This window comes from Botryllus schlosseri, chromosome 7 (assembly GCF_051294905.1).
Source record: "Botryllus schlosseri isolate E-star chromosome 7, Bs_hap1, whole genome shotgun sequence".
NCBI classification, from domain to species: Eukaryota; Metazoa; Chordata; class Ascidiacea; order Stolidobranchia; family Styelidae; genus Botryllus; species Botryllus schlosseri.
This window is the reverse complement of record NC_137242.1, coordinates 21,952,215-21,975,454: the sequence shown is the minus strand read 5'-3', so window position 1 is coordinate 21,975,454 and position 23,240 is coordinate 21,952,215. Positions and strand designations below refer to the sequence as shown.

The following is a 23,240-nucleotide window of genomic DNA, read 5'->3' as shown; positions in this document are numbered from 1 at the left end:
GTTACTAAATCTCGACCCTTGAAAATCCAATGCAAGAGAATGTTACAACAAGTACCGATCACTCAATATACCTTTGTTGTTTTGTTGGTTGTGCTATCGACGGTATTTGTCGACTACTATGGTCTGGTACTTTTCCCGTTTGCGACGATCCAGGTCGAATTATCCCACTAATCGTAAAACCGATGAAATCGATCGGAATAATACTAGCCCTCAAAATTATACAATTCTAATCAATCCGCTTAATTCGGACATCGGGTAATCCTCGCCACCGCCTTATTCAGTCAAAATACTCGGGAACCGAGCTAAAGTAAATTGTACACGAAAAAATTCTCGTTAATTCGGACACAGGTTCGCGATTCCTATCGTTCGTTCGTTTCAATACGAAATAAGTGATTATGGTGACACAATAACGATCCATGCAGTTTACAATCGACAGTGAATTCATGTTACTTTGGTACAACTGCGTCCCTATTGTAGGACAGTGGTTCTTAAAAATTTTAGAAGTCGACCCAAATCTGAGTTTAGTGGGTATCTCGCGATCCAAGCCTCACACTTTGAAATAAATGCCTTTCGATGTTAGCATGCTTCGTTTTGAGAAGTAGGCCTATGTGAGTCCAAGAATTCATCTGAAGTAGTGAAGGTGCAGCCAACAATTGTACGGAACGCGGTCCTATGAAACATGTATGACGCACGCGATCTCAAATTGGAGTGCGCTACTTTCCACTGTGGGTCGCATTTGTTCTGCGGGGCTCGTACGGACGGGGCTTTTCGGTGACGACTATTTCGACGACCGGGGATATTAATATCGAAGGTTTTGGAATGCCAGCGACCGTCACTATGGGCAAAGGTTTTATCGCCGCCAATTATTTTGGCAGCGCACATTGCCTAGCCGCATGTTACCTAAACCTTCAATCTGTGCACTACGAAGGTCGGCACATTTTCATGATCAAGAAGTAGCAAGAAATTCAGCCAATATCACATACTTATTATAATATCGCCCTGGTGCAGTCGCGGCCCAAATTTATACCCTTGGCGACCCATGTTTGGGTCACGAGCTACACTTTAAGAACCTCTGCTGTAGAATGTAGAACATAATGGTACAGAAAATACCGTTTCACATCCCTTGCTGCATGGCTCAGTACAGTATTTGAAGAATTACTGAACTATTTTAACCCTATGCGGGTGTGTTATAAAGTAGTACTATATACAGTATTTGTAGAATTGCTTGAAATCGAAATATTGTACAATACATATAACTTGAAGGATCCTAACTTGTGCGTTTTATGCCGTCAGTGGCAATTGCTGCAGTATAGCGCAGCTGCAATTCATTTATTACGCTACACATGTGTTGTCTTCCGTTACGCATGACCACGAAACGAACAATAGACTTTCAGCTTAATTCAGTCAAAGGTTACCGGAATCGAAGTGTCCGAATTAAGCCGAGTCGACAGCGCATGATACGGTACATTAGTTGATCGTAGTAACTGGACACAAGTCATTATTCATCAAATGCAGGCCCACGCCAAGTGAACTTATAACATTCGTGACGTTCGGAGGTGTGATGTCGTCTTGCGAATATCCAGAATCAAATGAAAACAGTTAGTTCATCACATGACTCATCAAACTCTCCACCGGAATGATACATTGATATAATTAGTGATTAGTCACAGCGCATACACGCTGATATATGCGTACATATAGTATGCATACGACAACCCACACGACAAAAGTCATCGCATGAAATTATATACCACTGAGGCGAGATCAAACCGAGCTACCATACTTGCGCAGACAAATTCAATCGTGTCTGAATCGGAAACTTGATGGATATATAAGTACTACAACCGCGATTCGACGTAGCGTTCTATGTAGCAAGGAGCGGCGATAAGGGACGGACATGGACAATGCAACTTCTACCTCAGCTTTGAATGTCTCGGTCGATTTCGTGAACGGCAGTCATGACAATTGTAACACGGAGAAAATACCGGTGGAGTTCATTGGAGTATATCTTGCTTTTGTGGTGATACCGGTACGTGTTTTTGTGAGGTTGTGGATTGTAAATCCGTGCTGCCTTACCATACAATATGTATTATATATAGTAGGTTATATCTGTTGTAGTGGGACTTATACGGCAGTTATGCTATAACAGGGGCCGAAAAGCCGTAATTGTTACCGTGCAGCCGTAAAAAGCCACTTCATACATGTAGGCCAGTGGTCGGGAATATATGAGTCGTTAGCCATGTATGGCTCTTTGACAAAGTTTTAATTTTGTACTTAATTTATCAATATTTCAGCAACTTGTTAGTATATTTGCATAACTACCAGAATAATTATTCTCGTGGCAGCATAAGCATGTCTTTGTGAGTTCAAGACAGTGGGTTAGGCTCTCGTATTCCCTTTTCAAAATCCCCAAATTCAAGTTGCTGCCGCGCCGACGACTAACACCGCTCGCAAATTCGATCTACCCGCCATCGCGCGCCTCGAAATCTTGGATTGCGCGATACCTTGATTGATCATAGAGAATAGCAGACATGGCGACGCCAGTAGGACAATTCAGTTTTCAACTACACATTGTCTTCCTGATATACACCAAGAAATGAACTGTCTTGGAAGTGACATCCACAATTACAAGTTCAAAGCAACGCCCTAGCGATCCATGTTCTTGATTGGTGAGTAGCTGTGGTTGACATGTATGGCTTATTCGGAGTTACAATTGAAGATATTGAGCCAATATGGCTCTTCGGCTGAAAAAGGTTCCCGACCCCTGATGAAGGCAGACACGAGCATCACCTCTAAGAAAAAACATACATACTTGACTGCTTTTGGACAATATACAACTCATTTCATTGAGACGTGAACATAACTTGACGACTGGTATTCATTCGGCTTGAAGTTGGGATACGCTAAAATGGTTTGGTGGTTGCCAAACGTTTGATTACCGGACAAAGGCTCGTTATTCAGACCTTTCGGACTTATTAAGAATTTAATAAAAAGTGAAAGTGTGCATTACGACAAAGATAATGTGGTCACACCTATCTATTGATATTAGTCTGTCAATTGATACGTTTCTGAGGGATTTAAATTTGAGACGAATTTCTGGGTTTATATTGTATATAATTCGTTATAACTGAGAACCGCTACAGTCGCAAACTAGCCGTTTAGTAGCTGACAGATGTACAGTGATTTACATTCTGCCGTTTGAATATCGGTGACATAAGTTTGAATATGTAACCAACGCTATGGCTTCTATGAGACTCATATCTCGAATCTATTTAGAGGTAACAATCAGTACTTTCAATGTTCCGATTTACCTCGAATGAACACGATTTACTAACGAAATTGCCGTTACGAGAGCACAATAATAGAATTTCGGACCGTTCGGTATTATTCATATTGGAAAGTGGATTCGCGAGAGTCATGTCGTGGCAGGCATAGCTTTCTGATCGCACCGCCACAACACGATGCCCGTCCAAATACATGCTTTGATTATTGCGAGCATTCAAACAATGGAGCAGTTTTAAACACAGAAAGGTTGGCGCACACGACGAATCCCATATACATCAGTTCGATTTCGAACCACGATGACGTCACAAATCTTCGAATCTCTTGTCTCCGTTGATCGTCGTTGATGTTTGGCTTCTTAGGAATTACAATTGCAAATAGGGCTAATCGCTCCTTTGACGAAAAACGTTCCCTATCTCTGCATAACATAACTTAACGGCGTAACGAGCATCAGGCCACGTTCCCATGACCAGTGTGGAATTGGGGTCTCATCAGGATAGCGCTTGCCACTACTCTCAACAAAGGAGATTACCGCTTTTGTTATATTCAAAACGTTACGCTCTTGTGACATCCCGACACCATTTTATGCTCGAAGAGCACGTGTGTATAGTTGGCGAGATAGCGTAGGGTTATAATCCACAGCTACAACACCAATGGGTTGTGGATTCGAGTCCAACGAGGTTGGATTCAGAATACCTACCTAAGTGTTGGAGGTTAATCTAGGCACCTTATCGCCATCTCATCCGCGTAAGTGGTGTCTCACAAAAGCCTAGAAGTGGGCCGTGCTACAAGTCTGCAGTTACGGAATCAAAAATAAGGAATATCGGCCTGGTCTAAATGACCATTGTAGTCGACAACCACCATAAATACCCTACAACAAGAACAACAACAGCACGGATGTATGCAAATAAGTTGACATTGGTGTGACATTGGTATTGACCGACTACAAGTATGTAATCAACGTAATAAGCCAAACCATATCATATCGTCCAAGAATCAGTGTATATAACTTCGTCGTATAGCCTACAGCTGGGCTGAGATACAGTCTGGGCATAGCCTTTCCAAAGTATATGGTTAGCTGATTTATATTTGACCGGACCCTTGTCAGAACAACTTGACAGTGATGCCAGTCCTATCATAAGCTTTTCACTGTCAGAGATTGGTTATCCAGCTGATGAGTTTGTTCTATTGGTTGATAAGCAAATCTCACTACTAGTTAAAACTATTCGAAAATATCCGTGACAAAATCTGAAATAGATTCTTCATCCGATTGTCGGATGCTATCATGACCGAAACAGCACTTCGTCAGCCTCCCCCCCCCCCCCCAATGTTGGTCTTGCCCCCTAATAGGCTGATAAATTAAACTTCCGGAGGGAGAAGCTTTTAACCGATACTTATCGACGGGAATTCCTGTACTTTTTAGTGGGGAAGCTTGTATCGCCGAACCGAGCGATGCGCTATGACTTTCTAGAATTCGTGATTGAATCGGTCAATGTGATCGGGAATTGCATTTTTATTGCTATCAAGTTCTTTTTATCCTATTTCTGCTTACGTAATCAGATTTATCAATAGAGCTGAGCGAGTTGTCTTGAAAAATGCAGGACCCGTAAACAATCATTAGAGGTATTCCGGCGGATCGCTTCGCATAATGACTTCGTTACTTGATGTTATTTCGTGACCTCCTGTCTGTTAAGTCAAAAGATATAGAAATTGCCCCAACGTACTAAACTGAAAGACGAACACGATTTTAAATCGGTATTTCGTCACTGGTAAATAATTTATCACTGCGGGATGGCATTTGCCTTATGGGGTTCAGATTGCCAGGACTAGAACTTTCGGCGCCAGCTATTTAGGAGCCTATGGACAACTAAACATACATGTATAATATATATCGAAGTTTGTGGTTAGCATAACGGCAGTCCTTTTCGGCAAAGTGTTTCTTGCGGACGATCGTTCTTGCACACTTCTCGGAGTTGCATGTTACATGGCCTAAAACTTTACATGTCTGAAGCGTCGTTGCGCGGTAAAGGCCGACGCCGAAATGCCCATTTCTATAAATCATGTGTAGGCCTATTTTTTGGATAGGATACCCAGTACTTACGATATTTGGCAACATGAAATCGCTCGTGGCGCGAATAAAATTTGCAAAAGTTGCACCTATTTTCAAATAAATACCTAATAATTTATGTTAATTCACGAAATAATTTTGGGCCTCCTTCCAGCTCGGCCCCCAACAACTGGGGGGTTTGCGGTGCGGCAGTGACGGTCCTGGATGCAATAAAATTCTGCAAAATCCTGTCCGAATTATATCCTATATAATAATGATACTTATGCTAATCAGTGGTATTGCTAGAAAACCCCATGTTCTGCATCGGGTACGGTGGGGAAAGAAATAAATCTTCGACGCCAAGCGTCGCTGGTTGGCCACGCCTGTGCGGTATCTTTTCTCGAATGATCAATCTCTGTTGAATAACAACTAAATACCGACTCTTTTTCATCTTGCGTTCGTGATTGGCATCCATAACTTGAAATGCCATACTGTGTAAGCTACAAATCAGAGGTTCTTAACTGGGGTTTCAATGATGCCCACGAGTTCGCTGAGCAATTCCGAGGGGTTCGGTGAAGTAACGACACACACTCAACCCATACAGACAGCAGATGTCACACTTTACAGTAAATATTCATTATAAGTCAAAAAATTAGGTTTCAATGATTTTGTTCCATAAACAATATTATTGATCCGCAGGTAATTCTGTGCACCAGTATTATATCCAGTGTTGCCATCCACATGGATCCAAAAATAATGACTGTCGAAAAATTAGAGTAGAATTAAAAATGTAATACTTTGTATTTATACGAGCGATGGCATATCACATTCCATACTTTGCGCCAGAAATAATAATCTGTTCCAGCAACTCCTCGTTATTAGAAAGTGCTTCATGGATCTCACGACACCTCAGGTCTAGGTTTACCTTTAATTGTAGCTGGGATTTCAATTCAATTTATTGCTAAAAACTTCACCATGTCAATACACCACGAGACTGCGATACAATGAAAGATAGGAACGTGTCGAAACGATATGGAGCAATCTCTAAAATCTGACACCCACCTGGCCTTGGCGTAGTATAATAGGAGGAATGCACAGTGAATGAAAAGTAAAGGAAGATAATTTAAAAGGAAAGGTGGCAAAATGTGACATGTGTCGTGCTATACGATCACTCACTGCCCTACCTATCTCACTTAGAGGTCAAATCCTGTGGTGTGCCTACACCACGGGAGTTCCTTTCATTTATGAAGTCATAAAATGTCGACGCAAAAGCATAATTTCAGAATATTATGAAACACAGATACAAGAGGAAAACGATCGTATTTCTATAGTTGTTGAAAATAAAACAAAATAAGGACTGAAGTCGAAAATAAGGATATTTCTTAGAAATAAGGACAGTTGAGTTTTCTAAGACCTGACCGTTCAAAATAAGGACAAATCTTATAAATAAGGACGGTATGTCAACCCTGATTATATCCATAGTTATGTATTAGACATGTATTGTGGCGGGTTTTTGTTTTTGTGACTCAGCGAAAATTTGGGGATCGTAGAGTTAGTAAAAGTTATGGACAGTTCAGCTAAAGCTCCCGCGACAATTTACATCCCGCATCGATTACACTTAGACGAAAATTCATAAAGACTGTTGTCTTGACTGCCAGAGGCATTTCTCTATTATTGCGTATCACCCATTCAGATATTTTCGAACGGGATATTACTGACTTCGATTGGACTCAATTGGGACAAGCTACGTCACAATATTGTCTACATCTACGCAATCAGTTGTCTGCTCTCTGTAATCTGCTTTTGCCTTGTTGTGACGTATGACCTGATCCACACGATGTGTCATTTTGATAGTGGTGTCGTAGACGGCGGACTGCTGCAAAGGTAAATATTTTTCTTTCACAAAATTTCCAAGAGTCTTTTCTGACGAATGCGTCCGACCTTTATGTGTAGACTGAAGCAACGTTAAAGAGACGTGTCACCATAACGAGTCATAATATGCAGTGTTGGGATGACTCGAGTCATGACTTGACTCGAGTCAGACTCGAGTCACCTTTTTCATATGACTTGACTTGACTCGAGTCACTTTGCTAAAATGACTTGACTTGACTTAACTCGGCGCTTCGGAAATGTGGATTGACTCGTGACTCGGAGCAAAATTCACGAGTCAATTTCAAGTCATCAAGTAATCGGTGTCGATAAAAATCGCTGTATCTTCCATATGTTCGGATTGTTCGCGAAACGCTGGTGTAACCCGTGAGAGCGACCAATCATTCAATGATCGTGTGTTTTGCTGAGCCTCCATTGTTCTCTCATAAATGAATCGATCACAAACGAAGTGATCGAAGCTTACAGCTATACGTTGTCGTAAACGAATAGTAAAATAATTTAATAGCAAAATATCCATTTCTGATCTCTGTTCTTACTTTAGCCAAACCTCTTGTTTTATTGGAATTGAATTCGAATATAATTATATACTCTTCAACCATTGGCGCAGGCTCGAATTGTATCCTATCAATATGTAAATGGGTAATGTATTGCGTCTTATCAATTCGTTCCTTAATTGTGACAGTTCTACGTATATGTGAGCAATACAGCGCCTTCTTGCGTGTATATTTAACTCTATATTCGCTCATCGGTTCAGAATCCATGACCACTCAATCTGTATTTCAGACAGCTAGCAAAGTGCAATGACTTATTCATGCCTCATACTTCGAAAAGGCAACTTGACTTGAATTGGGACTTGACTTGACTTGACTCGAGTCACCTTCAAAAATCGAGTGACTTGACTTGACTCGAGTCACCTTCGAAAATCGATTTACTTGACTTGACTCGAGTCAAAATGTGCAATGACTCGAAATGACTCGTGACTCGAAGGTAGTGACTTGATCCCAACACTGATAATATGTAACACTCAGTGAAGAAATGAAGATAACATATTTCTTTCTATTCGTCTATGTCAGTGGTGCCCAATGTGAGGCACACGAGACGTTTTTCTGTCATTTGTGGCCTCTTGATTTGCCCGAACCAGTAAACCTTTCCAATACTGTTAACCACATATTTTACCGAGAACCATTGTTGTATTCATCATATTTATTGCTCTTTTATACAATGCGTGAAAAGCGTTGCCTGGTAATCCTTCGGAAACAGAAAGTTAGCACAGAGCAATGTAGTTGTCTATGATATATTAAACTTCAACATAATGTCATGGACCAGATGACACATTTGTTGTCGGTTTTGTGGGATCGGATTGACAACAATTACGATATGTGCTCCACTATAGACGAGTCTTGACTTATTCGATCAGATGCACGGGGCAATTTTGGGAGACTCTATTTCAGAATATCAGACCACGCTTGTTCTTTGCGTGAAACGCTACCAATGCAGTTGTCACATCAAAGTATAGTTCCGAAAGCTCTTTAGTTAGAAATCTCGTAGCATTGCGATTAAGGTTGCATTTAAAACAAAAATCAATTTAAAACAAACATGTTTAAAACAAGGCTCTAATTTAAAACATGTTTTTTATTGTTTTTTATATTTTTTCAAAGCCATGACGTCACGAATATTCACTTGTGACGTCTTAATGGATTGGCATTGACAATTGAAAAAATAGGGTTAAAATAGCTCCATTGACGAAATATATGTACTATTGATGTTGAACCGAATATTTCGAGTGTTCCAATCATCCCATATCGATATACGTCGGCTACATCGGATGGTAATTGTCCGTAGGCTCACACAACATGTTTTTGTAAAGTATTTACACCATTATGGCATAAATTTACAACTTTAAAAAATCAATTTTGTTTTTCTAAAAAGCTTTTATTTTAAAGACTGTTTAAAACATGTTTCAAAACACCGTTTGTTTTAAATGCAACCCTAATTGCGATCCAAGTCCATAAACGTGGATTCAAAATGATTTTTAAATCCGTAGTTATTTCCTTTTTTTCTGGTTAGGTGAACAGCCATCTCTGAAAAGTCACAGTACATGTTCATTCCACAAAATATGACACTCTTCGTTGTTCATATATTTAAATTGTTAGAATTGACAATCCGATATATGTCCGAAATACTAATCGGTTTCAAGATCATCGTGTTGCGTTCAAATAAATAGGCCGCGGAGGTAAGTTTGTTACGACAATTTTGGTATAAAAAGTGATGTAATCATTGCCAGTGTGCCCAGGCTGATATACCACAACATTGCATGATTCGGTTTGCCTGATATTTCGTTTTTATCAGGTTATGAAATGCATGGTTGTAAGATGGGGCCCAATGTGTTCATTGCAGGTACTCAATTAGAAGCAGAAGTTGCATTTTTTGCCTAAAACTGAAACTGTTAAGTCGAAGTGGATATACTCTTTAAATCAGAACCACTTGAGTAAGTACTACTTAAGCACTCCGAAAGAGTAGAAGTACTTCTCGCTATTGACCGCTTTTAGTAATATGCAGTGACGCGGGGCCTACGATAACGATAAGTTATCGTAGGCCCCGAGTGACGTTTGTATACTTGCGCGTCTTAGGTTACTGTGGAATTGCGCAGAAATGTATTTTTTACAGGGCACTGATCAAGACACCTTTAAACACCCGGTTCAAACAATTACTAGCTTGGCGTGCATAGGATCACATTGATTTTTAATGCGTGGTTTTCTAAAGTTATAAATCGACTCAAAATTCAAGAATTGTTAAGACAAGTCAAAGTCAATAATTTGGCGGTCTGTGACTAAACATAAGCTAGGAAAAACGCATACATATCAGTGTTGGGATCAATTCACTACCTTCGAGTCACTATAGCCATTTCGAGTCATTGCACATTTTGACTCGAGTCAAGTCAAGTCAATCGGTTTTTGAAGGGGACTCGAGTCCAGTCAAGTCACTCGATTTTTGGAGGTGACTCGAGTCAAGTCGAGTCAAGTCAAGTCAAGTCACGAGTCAAGTCAAAATTCAAGTCAAGTTGCATTTCGTAGTATGAGGCATGATTACGTCATTACATTCTGCTAGCTGTCTGAAATACAGATTGAGTGGTCATTGATTTTGAACCGATGAACGATTATAGAGTTAAATATGCACCCAAGAAGGCGCTTTATCGCTCACATATACGTAGCCTCAGTGTATAGTTACTTACCAAAATAGAGAATAGAGAAACGAATTGATAAGATGCAATACCCTTTACCCATTTGCATATTGATATGATGCAATTCGAGCCTGCGCCAATGGTTGGGGAGTATATAAACTATATTCGAATTCGAATTCAAAATCAATACAATAAGAGGTTTGGTTAAGGTATGAACAGAGAACAGAAATAGATAATTTTCTAGAATATTACTTTACTACTAGTTTACGACAACGTAAGCTATAAGCTTCGATCACTTCGTTTCTATCGATCACTTCGGTCAATTTATTTGTGAGAGAACAATGGAGGCTCATATGCAAGATACAGTGATTTTTATCCGTTTAATTGATGACTTGAAATTGGGTCGTGAATTCGTAGTAATCAGTATCACACGCTGCGTAATCTTAGATTGCACCACACGTTGGTTGATCAGAGAGAATAACATGACATATGGACGCTTATATGACGATCTGGTGTTCAAATTCACACTGTCTTCCTGATCAACGCCGAGAAATGATCTGCCTTAGAAGTGACACTCCAATTACAAATCCAAATTACTAACAACGCTTTGCTATCCACGTTCATCATTGATAAGTAGCTTTCCGGTACTGCCGTTAAATGTAGGCATGTAGTGCAACGTTTGTGTTACCGCCGAATTGAGAAGTCGATCAGTTTTTAGATTTTCGGAATCAGTGCTACAGTTATACTAGATTAATATCAATACTATAAATTCTGAGCTATTTTCGATGAATTGCGCTACCACATGATGATTAGTAGACTACCAGTTTTTACAGAGAAAATATGGCACCCACGATTAATCCCATGTAGTGAGTTGGAATTTGTACTACCATGACGTCACGAATATTCAATTGTGACGTAGGAATTGATTGACATTTATGGCTCGATCTTTTGGAGTTAAAATGGAAAATATAAGGCTAACATGGCTCTTCAGACGAAAAAGGTTCCCGACCACTGGTATCCATTTCTCCGAGCCAATACGGATTTCATCACGCACAGGACACAATCGAGACACTGATATGCGATTCACTCAATTTAGATACAACCGTGATGACTTCAGTCACGTTCAGGTGATGCGAGGCTGGTCTTTCAGAAGGGGATTGACGGTCGCGATGTTACTGGTGATGGAACTCAACGTGGGGAGTATCGTGTACGCAGTCGGAGATAACGCTTACTTTGTCAGTCGGAACATCGCGGATCCGAAAACGTCGAAAAAAGACAGACCGTCTGCGAGAAGTATTGGATCTGTGAGGACTATAATTATTGCAGTGATTTCCAATATAGAAGAAAATAGAATGAATGTCATCAAGTGTTTAATTGCAAAATTCTTGGCATATTTTGCGCACGTGCGATGCGATTAGAACTGAATAGCTCCTTTTGTTGCAACATAAGCGTACTTTGTCTTCCCAAGTGATGGAGGTTTATCTAGGCTCCTCCTCGTCATCTGATCCGCGAAGCGGTGTCTTAAAAAGCCAAGAAGTGGGCCATGGGAATCAATATAAAGAATATCGTCCTGGCGTAAATTACCGTTGCAGCCGAACAACACCATGAATACCACAAGCAGCAAGTGCGCATTATGAGTGTGTAAGATTGGGCAACGATGTCTGCTAACTTCCGTTTCGACAGACCTGATCTACAATAATAACATGAGACAGACACGCACGTACAATAAAAATAGTAATAATGTTATTAGTAGATACGACTTGCGTTTTTGTAAAAGTCACTTATGAACTCTTAGCAGCAGTCTACTGACCTGAAAAGATGGCATAGTTGATAGTCACAGACGGTGCTTGTGAATTTTCGTGCAACGGATTTGCTGCCTGATAATTCGGATTACTTTCCAGAAGAAAGAAAATCATCATGTGGTTCTCAACCTTTCGCATTTTGCGGACCGGTAAAACTGCAAAACAAATGTTGCGGACCGGTGAACATTCTAAATCGAAATTCACACGAAATTTATTTACGACAAATGCATACAACTTAATTGATGCCCTTTGCACAGAATATATTCATACGTTGTTATTAATTAAATGATACCTTTTTGATACTAGATATTAAAACGTGGTTCTATAGAAGTTTCTGCAAAGCGAAGCTCGCGAAGTACCGATTGTGATTGTTCGGTATCCTTTGAAAGAACTGCGACGCTACCATTTTCTATAGCCTTTGTTGTATGCTGACAAGTGTGGCTAAATCGCTCTGTCGGGATTTAACAAAGTTTGTTCTCCGTGGCTTTCACATATACCTTGCCCCAAGCGAGGCTAATTCTATACAGTTTCTTGTAACATTTGCACCATCATTGTGACGCACGCCCCAAGTTGACCATGAGCTCTATATTGAGACACCATCAATGACGTGCGGTGAGGTTCATGGCTGGTGAGGCACGCCCCCCCTCCCCCCATCCACACATAAACACACACACACACACACACACACACACACAAACAGGCACGCACGCACGTAACAATAGCAGCGGGTATAGAGAGCATGTTCTTTGCACACTGATAGCCGTTGCAATTCCATATTCTACAATACATGTAGGACTGGTCGCTATTGTGCTAAATGGACAAGTTTAGACGGATAGTAATTACTATCTCTTCAAGTACCGGTATAAATTACTCGATGTACACGAAAATAGCATCCTGTTACAATTTTTTTTAGTAAAAAACACTAGATTTGCCGATTTTCGAAAGAAAACGCACTAAGGACACTTGGTCAAGTCAAAATACACTAGTGACCACAAACAACCACAACGCAGGCTATGTAGGTATAGCTATCACATACCACAATTGGGGTTCTAGGTATTGCAGCCGAACACAGCATAAAGGACACAAACAACGACAATGCAGCCTATGGAAGTAGCTATCACATACCGCAATTTAACGTAGCTATGGATGGAAAATGCATAACAGCTACATAAGTAAGGGAATGTATTGGCTCTGTACTGCGTATTGATCGTCGCTACTATACAATTCATCATCATCATTGGTTTATTAGAAATTTAATCAGTTCAATACACCACAAAAAATGCGATACAATGAAAAGACAGGAAGATGTAGAAGCGACTAGGAGTAGTCAATGGAATCAGACACCCACCTTGGCCTAGGCGATGTAAAGAGGAGGCATGCACACTGAATGAAAGTAAAGAAGATAGTACCTACAAGAATGTTGTATTCCGAAATCGATATCGCGATTCACTGCGCTTCGATTGTCCAATTTTTAGCGAATAGTGCATGAGGCAAATTCGTTTGTGCCTCACCTAGCCATTGTTTCTCTGCGATAGCATTGTCTGTAATAAAGCGGAATATACCCTTCATTGGCGATTTTGAGGGGGTTCTGGTGCTCTGACACTGTTAATATTTGGATTTTCGGAATCAGTGTGACGATAGCGATTGATTGATACCAGTTATTATGAATTCCGAGCCATTTATGAAGAATTGCATTGTCGCAGGTGAGGCACGACCCGCCCGTGCCTCACCTGTGCCTCACCTTTCCTTTCATGCTGTATTTTTGAATAATAATGATGTCAATTGATGATGTTGGGTGAAAAATAGGTTCAAATTTAATTATTTACGAACATGGATGTAAAACACCAATAATCATCGACTCATCAAGGGTTTTCACAATTTTCACTTACTCGCCCAGACGACAGGTGGGGCACTGCCTCACTTGCCTCATTGGACCGCACGTCACTGGACACCATGTGCAATAAATACGCCCCACATTTCGAAATCAATTTGAAATTTGATGTTTTATTTCTCTAATTAACGGAAAAGCGCCTAACTTGCATTTTCGAATTGAGATAAAAAAAAATCGAATATATCGGGCGGACCGGCAAGAACTTGCCACGGACCGGCACCGGTACGTAGACCGGTGGTTGAGAACCACTGAAAACCATTACCCATTGTAGATAAAATATCTACTAGTCGGATATATATGTGATACATATTTAGAGGTGAACAAAGTAACCATCGTCTGCATTCACGTAGAAATAGAAGTAGGCCTATAACGATCTACATGCCCACTCAAATGCATGTAGAAGTTGGATTTCCAAAGCAAATATTTTAGCCATAGTTAAATAATCACAATCCATTAAGTAAGTAGTGCAAGAAGGCAAGACCTAATTGGAGTACTTTGCTAAGTAGAAATACTTCGATCGCCACAGACCACCTCTGTACATATTATGTATGCATTCCGCTTTCACGCACTCACGGATGTTATGTCGCGTCTCAGGAGACAACTCACCGGTATAAAAAGCTTGGAAAGAGAGGAAAAGCGACTCTGCAATTGTCTGTGTCATGGATGGCCCCGATTCTAATCTGCCTACCGACCGCAGTGGATTGGAATTGCCTGAACTATTGCACTTGCTTACGCGCTTTCAGATCAATCGAACGGGAATGTACCCCGCCAGGTAAAGATTAGAGTGAAGCAGCATGTTGGCTATAGTCAGACCGGTACAAACTACCAATATATAGTTTTGACAGTCAACTCTCTACTGTTTTTCTGAGTAATTTTAGTTCTAGTTTTAGTTTCGGATTTCCAGTTCTGGTTATAGTTCTAATTACGTATTTTGAAAAGTGAGTAGTTCCAGTTCCAGTTGCTGAACAACTGACACCTTTCATCGATTGACGTGAATCGTGATATCGGTGTTCTGTTGTGCGATGCTATTGCAGCCATTGCCTGCTCAACGTCAACACTACTAACCAGTAGCGTATCCAGGAGGGGGCCAAAGAGCCCATTGCCGCCCTCAAAATGTTCGGAATTTTTCGTGAGTTAATATAAGGTGAAGTATTTCTGAGCAGATGTATTCAACTTGAAATTTTTCTTCGCGCGATATATATTTCCGGTAGTTTTTTAATTGTTGAGTGAGAATCAAAATCAATGAATAGGCCTGAATAAAAATACACATGATGTGCATAATTGATTCGTGTGTGCTGCTTGCGCTTGCGGTACTATTAGGCACTAGCTCTTAATGTCAACTTGGAATCGAGTGTGTCTCACGAAAGAGGTTCTTCTTTTTCTTAAGTATGGTACATTTGTCCGATTTCGTTGTCTTTTACCCATATATAGCAGCATCCCGCCCTGTAGATGTATAATTAATTTTTTGTATTTCAATAACGTGCCCAAAACGTTTAGAGACACCACCTCTCTTAGCTCTACCGGTAAATCTGATCACGTGGGCAATTACATGTTATGCAATTACTAATAATATTGACAGAATTCAGTCATGAATTAGGAAATTTCTGCGAGCAACTGTAAGACATACACGGTGTGCCTACATGATATTGAAGTCGGGCTTCGGAGTAGCCGTGTCATGGGAGGTCTAGGGGACGAAGCCCCCCAGAAGTTCAGTGTTGATCGCCCCGTGGGGTGCCCGAGACCAAGTAACAGTATTATTGATCAAATTCATCCATTAACTTTGAAAATTTTTCACGCTTGGCGCAAAAATGCTGGCTGCGCACTGATCTTACATAATATTATGTCTGTGGGCGAAAGACCACCCTAGAAGTCGTGTCAATCACCCAATATGGGCCCAAGACCAGAGTTTTTTACTATATTTGTTCATAGCTATAAAAGGGGGGCATCGTTTACCTCATTAGATTTTGGCCCTTCCCCATTTTTTTCTGGCTACGCTCTTGCTACTAACAGTGGCGTAGCTAGGAGGGCCGAAACCCCTCACACTTTACGTTAAAACCTGTACTGATGTTCATGTGGAAGGTCGATCGGATTTGAATCTAGTTAGTATTTGTGGATTTAGGTCATTATTAGGGCAAGTTTTTGTTGCAGTTAAATCCGTGGAAAGTTGCATTTATTTTTGAAAAAAGTTGCAGAAGTTGCATTTTGACCACATTTTGCTCGCTTGACTAAAAAAAGGTCAACTTCCCAGATTGACTAAATAAAGGTCAATTTCCGGCTCAGCTCCCGAAATACCCGTAAAAGCCTTACTTCGGTGCTGATTTACGGTGTTTCAGTCGAATTTGGCCGTGTATTTCACCAGAATCGAAAATACTTTCATGAAAAATCGAGAAAGTTTCAAAGTGTTCTATGAAAAAAATGGACAAACGTTGCAAAAAGTTGCACTATAAGATTCCTTCTGACAGCATGAAAAAGCATTCTACATATCTTACGAGTATTTAGGAAGCTGCCGGAAGCTGTAAAAAATGTTGCAAAAGTTGCAAAAACTTGCCCTAGTCATTATAGTTCTACTTGTGGTTCTTAGTTGAGAGTTTTGAAATACGAGTAGTTCTAGTTCTAGTAGCGCGTTTTGAAAATCTAGTAGTTTGCACAAGTCTGCACCTATAGTGAAAATTAATTTACCTTTCTGGAAACAGTGGCGAGTTAGCGTAGTGGTATAATCCACAGCTACAGCACCAATGGGTTGTGGGTTCGAGTCCGACCGAGGTCGACTCTAGAATTCCTACCTGAGTGTTGGAGGGTTATCTAGGCTCCTCCCCGCGACGTGATCCGCGCAAGCGGTGTCTTATAAAAGCCATGTGGGCTGAGCAACAAGTCGGTAAATATGGAATAAAAAAAGAATATATATAGGCCTGGTGTAACGACCAATGTAGTTCAAACGCCATGAAAATCAAACAAACATTGCTTTCTGGAATAACATCAAAATGGACGCAGTCTACCTGAAATTAAGGGATCGGGAAATATGATAACTGAAATCGGCCGTAGATAGCTCTGATGTGAGCACGCGGTGCAATTGAGATTTTTGGCCTTAACCGGAATGCATATTTCCGAAACCGAATTTGAAGGAGCTTGAATATGAATGTTGATAGCCTGAACAGACTTGAATTGAATAGTATATGCATATTGAATGATATCGGAATATTTTCTGCTGACGCTCATCAGGTTTAATCGTCAGCTACTATTAGAAAATTGGGAGGAGCATTGTGTATCAACAATCGTATACGGTAGGCTATATCGATATGAAAAGCTCTTTCCGATTCTCTACAAGTTGCTCACGAGTGTCAGCCGAAAATATTCGGGTTCACTTCCATATGAACATAAACTGAGCATACTATCCAATCGTATATTGAAGTTCTGAACCTCCAAAAACCTCTTCAAACTTGAATTAGTAGTTACGACTAAGACTTCGAATTCTACGTAATATATGTAATAAATTCTGGATTTAAATTTGTGCATGCTGGACAGGAAACTCGGATCTACTTATCTTTCATGGCTTGCTCAATACCCTCACTAGCTTTACAAAACTTCAGATCCAATCATATCCAAACTGTCTGCATTCACTCAAATATCGCACTATCATGTACTTTCCGAAATTATACGTTTCTACCAAATGACGCTCTCTACAGAATCCAGCAGTGTTGTGTGCTCCAGGCTATATTACCCAACAACCGGAAGTTTCGTCATATTCTGCACTGCTTTCTATGCTATCACCGTTGTCTTCATGTTTGCAATGCTTGCGAGTGTTGTTAGAAGATTTATCAAAGTGCATAGCCCTACCTCACCAGCAGGTGCTACTACAGCAGGTAGGCTACTTCGTAAAATCCTGCATGTATAGATGTATGTCAAATAAATGTTACACTACATTCATTATAGGGACGCAATCGGGACGTATCCACGCGAATAACGCACCAAAGATGGATCAAGAAAAAGATAAAACACATGATCAAGGTGCTAAAACCTTTCTATTTATTTTCCAAATACAGCACTATTCGGCATAGTTGAGAATATGTTGATCATGAAGCAGTAATTGTACAGAAGTGGGATAGACACAACCATACCTTCGACTAACGACGACCAAATAGCAGATGTCGTCAAACTACTCATCGTCAGTACTCAAATAGAATTAAAAGAGGCGATTTACAAGCAAGTAGAAAAGTAAGCATTCTAGACCAATTTTGCGTGAAAAAATACTGGCAAGTAGAACTAGTCTAAAATGTTAAGCCCTTGAGGAAGTATAGTGCTAGAAGTACTCCGAAAAGTAGAAGTACCTCGTTGCTGACCACCTCTTACAGATATAGTGATATCGCATTCTCGATAACGTCCAACATTTTCGCTATCCCCAGAATAAAGGCAAACGACCTCCAGGTTTAGAACAATTGTCGTTGACTGAAGAATACAAACGGCCTTATCCCACTCTAGGAATACACCGTTATCTTATAATTGCGATTACAATTAGACTTATTTCAGTAAATGCTGGCTATTTTTATTTATATTTGATTACATTTTTTGCGAGGACGGTGCGTGGTCCCCATAATGATATTGCTAGACGTTCCACTAAATCGTGCGTAGAACGAAGAACATTTTCAAATAGCATAATCTACTTAAAAATAATATTGTGTATGTTGATTTAAGAAGTAAATTTGAGCCTACTTTGAGTCTTCAAAATTCTGGACATTTTTGCATATTTTAGAATTTCCTCCCGGATGCATTATTTATAGTGAAATTATGGACGTATGACAACTCTATATTCAATACAATATATTCCTTGTATCCGTGGATAAGTCCCCGATTAGTTTATCGATCCAGGTATCCGACACGACAAGTACTTAATTTTCCCATATAAGGCACGCTGACCGGAAGAGGCGCCATCCCCTGTTTCAGACCAAAACGCCAGTACTAAACGACGCGAAAATTTGATTTGTTTATTACACAGACATACTACGTAGGTGGATATGGCATTTTTAATTTGATACAATTCTTATGAAAAAGGATATGCGTTATATCAGAGTGGCACCTGTGTAAAATCTCCGTTCAGACACAATCAAGTAAACTTCCCATGATTAAACATTCCTATGTATATTCTAGGCGCACAATTTCAACTAATAATTTATTGATTATTCAGATTTCTATTGTGCATAACGCCATTATTTACTCTTATCGAACCAAAACCGCCCAGTTTGTAGCTATAGCGTACCTCTCGGTGACGATAACGTTTCCAGGGGGTACTGGCACCTAATTAGGGAATCTCTGTTATGGAGTCAGATGTTGGTGGGCAGTATAGGCTAGATGCAATTTCGATACAATGCAACTCCATTTCATTAACGTATTGCGTCACTTGTTTCGCAGATGGTAACGGCGGAATCGCAGGTTGCGATGATCAAGCTTCTGGCATTCGCGACACTTCGACTATTGGAACCATTGAGAATGCCACCATGACTCGGTAAATAGCAGTAACCTTTTTCACCAAGTCGTTGTATTTTATACACAGTCAAATCAGTTGATTGTAGTTGTGTAAATGAGATGTCATTGTGATAAGACATCGGAGTGCAAAATATAACTATAATTCAATTGTAACGGCCCCTAACTCGAGGAGAATTACACTGGTCAACACATATTTTTAGGCAGTTAAAGTAAGAGTGGATTTGGGGGTTCTGAAGGGCACTGATTCCGAATATGACCTTAGTTTTTTCAAATTGGATCTTGTTGTGGAGATAACCCATGGGGCTATTTTGACCAAAATCTCCTATTTTCGCGGTAATGACTAGATATAAAATCGGTTTAGTCGTACTATAAAGTTTAGAAATTCAATCTACTTGTTATTTTTACACACAGAAGACTATATTAAATAAAACTACAGCAACAGCACTATATTTAGGGGTATTAGATTTATCATAGTTACATACTTTCACGGATATCACGTACATAAATAAACTCTAGTCATGTATATAAGTATTTACCTAGATACTCAAATAACGTGGCATTAGTTCAATCAGTTTTACGTCAACCACCTATTGTAAATTTGAAATAATCAGTTCGAATACAATATTATTGATATATTTTAAATCGAAATTGATTTTTTGTACGATTTTCGCCTGTAAGCTATTTAGTGCAGTTTCTCGAAAGGTTCCGGCAACGGTCTGACATAATATGTTCAATGGTTCATCTCATCTGCCCTGGTATCTTTCTATTGTTGTTCTGATGTCTTGTTAGAACCTCTCCCCTTGCTAATAAACAAGATGATCGGGAAATATATCAAGATGACTGAACAGGAAGTGAACTTTTATGCTCATGTTTATTCCAAGTTTTCGATATGCAGATACGAATTTTCGGACCAACTGTTTGTAGTTGGGTGCTTTGTGATCAGCTAAAAAGTTTTATTTACTACATCTTAGGAGAAATTACATGCTGTGAACTCCTCCTAATGTGAAATTGGAATCTTTCATCGGTATTCGAATATACCAGATACCAGATTTAAGCTTCTCGTTTGATAGGGTTACTAGGTATACCCACTTTGTTGACTCAGCGGGAAATTATCAATTTACCAGTCGAAAGAAAGGAGACGCATATGAGTATTGTAGTTAAGCCTTTCAAGGACAAATTTTATAGTTTTATATTCCACTTTAATCTTGGTAGAATGACCAATTGATACAGGAGAATATGTGTTTCCGTTGGGCAAAAGTACAATTTTCAGGCTTGACATATTGCTTTTTTGACAAACAGATATTTCGCATCATGCCATGTTAATATTGATAGAATGACTGAGAATGACATGAGGGTTTTCATAGTCAATTAGCTATTTATGCGCAGTATAAAATTGGAAAAAACTACAATTTTCATCCACCAAGTGAAATATTCAAGGGTAAATACGGTAATTTTGGGCTTTTTTAGGGGTATAAATATCTTCTGACAAAGAGCCAATCGGACAAAACTAATGTGATATTCGTAATCAGCAACCTCAAAAACCCCAGTAACGGCTCTCAGATGTTCTGCCTAAAAAAAAATTTTTCATTGTGTTGACCAGTGTTATTAATGCTACTTTTGAAATTAGTGATTGTGATCGATTAGAGCTGTCCGAGTGCTCACCTCCGTTCCAGACTGAAGCTAGGCGCGTTTCATTTTCTTTCAATATTGCAGCTCAAGCAAGCGACCAAAGCTTCACGACAATGTGAAGTTGCTAATCGCCCTCACAATATCTGTGACAGTATCTGTCACTCCGATGATTCTTACATGGTTCGTCGACGTTGTGCGTCCAACGAGTAAGTCGGGATTGAAGTGTTATAATGTGATTTGTATGTAACATCACGCTCTACGTACTTATGAATGGTAATATTGACAGGCCCGCCTCCGGAAGAGGTCCTGTTCGATGTCGCCATCGCCGTGACGCTGTTCCACGCGTTATGCGTGCCGTGGATTTTACTGCGTTACATGGCCGGACTGAGGAAAGCGTGCAAAGACGCGTTTGTGAAGTGCCCCTGTTTCACTACCATAGCCATCAAAAGAAGAAAAACAAATGCGGCGGCAACGCGCGTGTCCGCTACGATTGGTGCGCCGTCAAGTGCACAAATTAGTGATTTCAACTAGGATTCGATATGGAAGTCCGGTGCAAGGACGCACGACTTGGAGTGATGCACTTATACAAACCTGTCTATGCCCTTTCTTTCTAAATAAAGAGATCAAATCATGACAATGCAATGTCTGTATGGCTAATGGGTTTACTTTACACTAGGGTTGCCATACGTCCTCCTTCAGGAGGATTTGTCCTCCTTTTTCGGGTTTTTGAAAATGTCCTCCGAGGACGCCCAAATGTCCACCTTTTTGGCAATTCGTCCGTCTTTTACAGCTTTTAGAGATAAGATGGTGGATAGATTCGGGTGAAAATGGGCATAAATGACGCTAAACAGGAAATTTGTGGTCCGAACGTAATGACGACCTTTTTTAGTCAACCAACGGAAATGTGAAAGAAAAACCGTATTCCGGGAGTTGAACCGGAATGTCGACCTTTTTTTCAGTCAACCAACCACAATTTTGTGGTGAATTTACCATTATTTCGGATTTAACTCCAGTATTGTAAGTCTGAAAATTTTGAGAAAGTGTCCTCCTTTCCCGATTCCAAAATATGGTAACCCTACGTTACACTATATCTGCCCAGAACTTTGGAGCAGGCGTAAATGTCAAATTGCTCCAGCTTTGCTGCGGCTCCGTTACATCATGAATTGAGCTAATATTTGGAATATCTAGCGTTTCAAACCAACACGATCAGTGAGCACAATACATGTGTTTCTGCGCAAAGAAGTGTTCGAAGACCATTCTTACGTAGGAATTATATTGTCGCTATCAAGTCTTTTTTCACAGTAGTAGCATAGCATCTTCATCAAACAACTGACTCCATATCCTGCATCAGCATCAATTGAAATTTGAGCTCCGGCTCCAGCTCCGTTGGAAATGCACGGCTCCATAGCCCTGTGCCGAATATCTGATAAAGGTTACTAATCCAAGGCAAGCATTAGCAATACGCAGACACATCAAATGAAGGCAGTGAGAATTTCCATGCATGCGAAATCGTGCGCAATTTCTGACGACATATTTCAGTAGGCGGAGAGTTCCGCTCCGATAACTCCACCCGACCGGACACGACACGGCTTGGTCTTTAGTGGGATCTCGTTACAACCGTGGTTTCCAAACTGCGGTTCTCGTACCCTTAGCTTATCTATAAATTGTTACAGGTTGCAAGTAGATGACATAGGATCTTTACCAGATGTTCTCTTTAGTGACAGGTATCACTTCGCCCAATGAAAACTAGGTTGTTATACCCTGCTCGTTCGTGCCTTATATAAGATGTATACAGCCAGTCAGCCATGTATGTTCAGATCAGCGATTAATGTTATAGGCCAGTGGCTATCAATCATCGGTCCGTGGCAGGTTTCCTTCGGCTTCGAGTCCCCCAAATATATTAGAGATTTATATTTCAATTCCAAAATGCAATCAGTTGCACGCTTGTCCATTAGTTAGAGAAATAATACATCCAAAATTTAAATTGATTAGGAAATTTGAAAGGTATTTCTCTGCATCGTGTCGTAAACAAACTTCGTC

The 23,240-nt window shown here is 40.1% G+C and overlaps 1 protein-coding gene across 1 annotated transcript; it reads left to right on the top strand.

Annotated features, from left to right (window-relative positions):
• The first annotated feature begins 1,372 nt into the window (after positions 1-1,372).
• LOC145442841 (uncharacterized) lies at positions 1,373-21,837 on the top strand. Its single transcript, XM_080320865.1, has 9 exons — positions 1,373-2,029; positions 7,023-7,213; positions 11,497-11,704; positions 14,688-14,865; positions 17,777-17,953; positions 18,024-18,098; positions 19,497-19,590; positions 21,285-21,406; positions 21,487-21,837. The coding sequence occupies exons 1-9, from the start codon at positions 1,898-1,900 to the stop codon at positions 21,729-21,731; spliced, it is 1,422 nt and encodes a 473-aa protein (XP_080176991.1). The 5' UTR covers positions 1,373-1,897; the 3' UTR covers positions 21,732-21,837.
• The last annotated feature ends 1,403 nt before the right edge of the window (positions 21,838-23,240 follow it).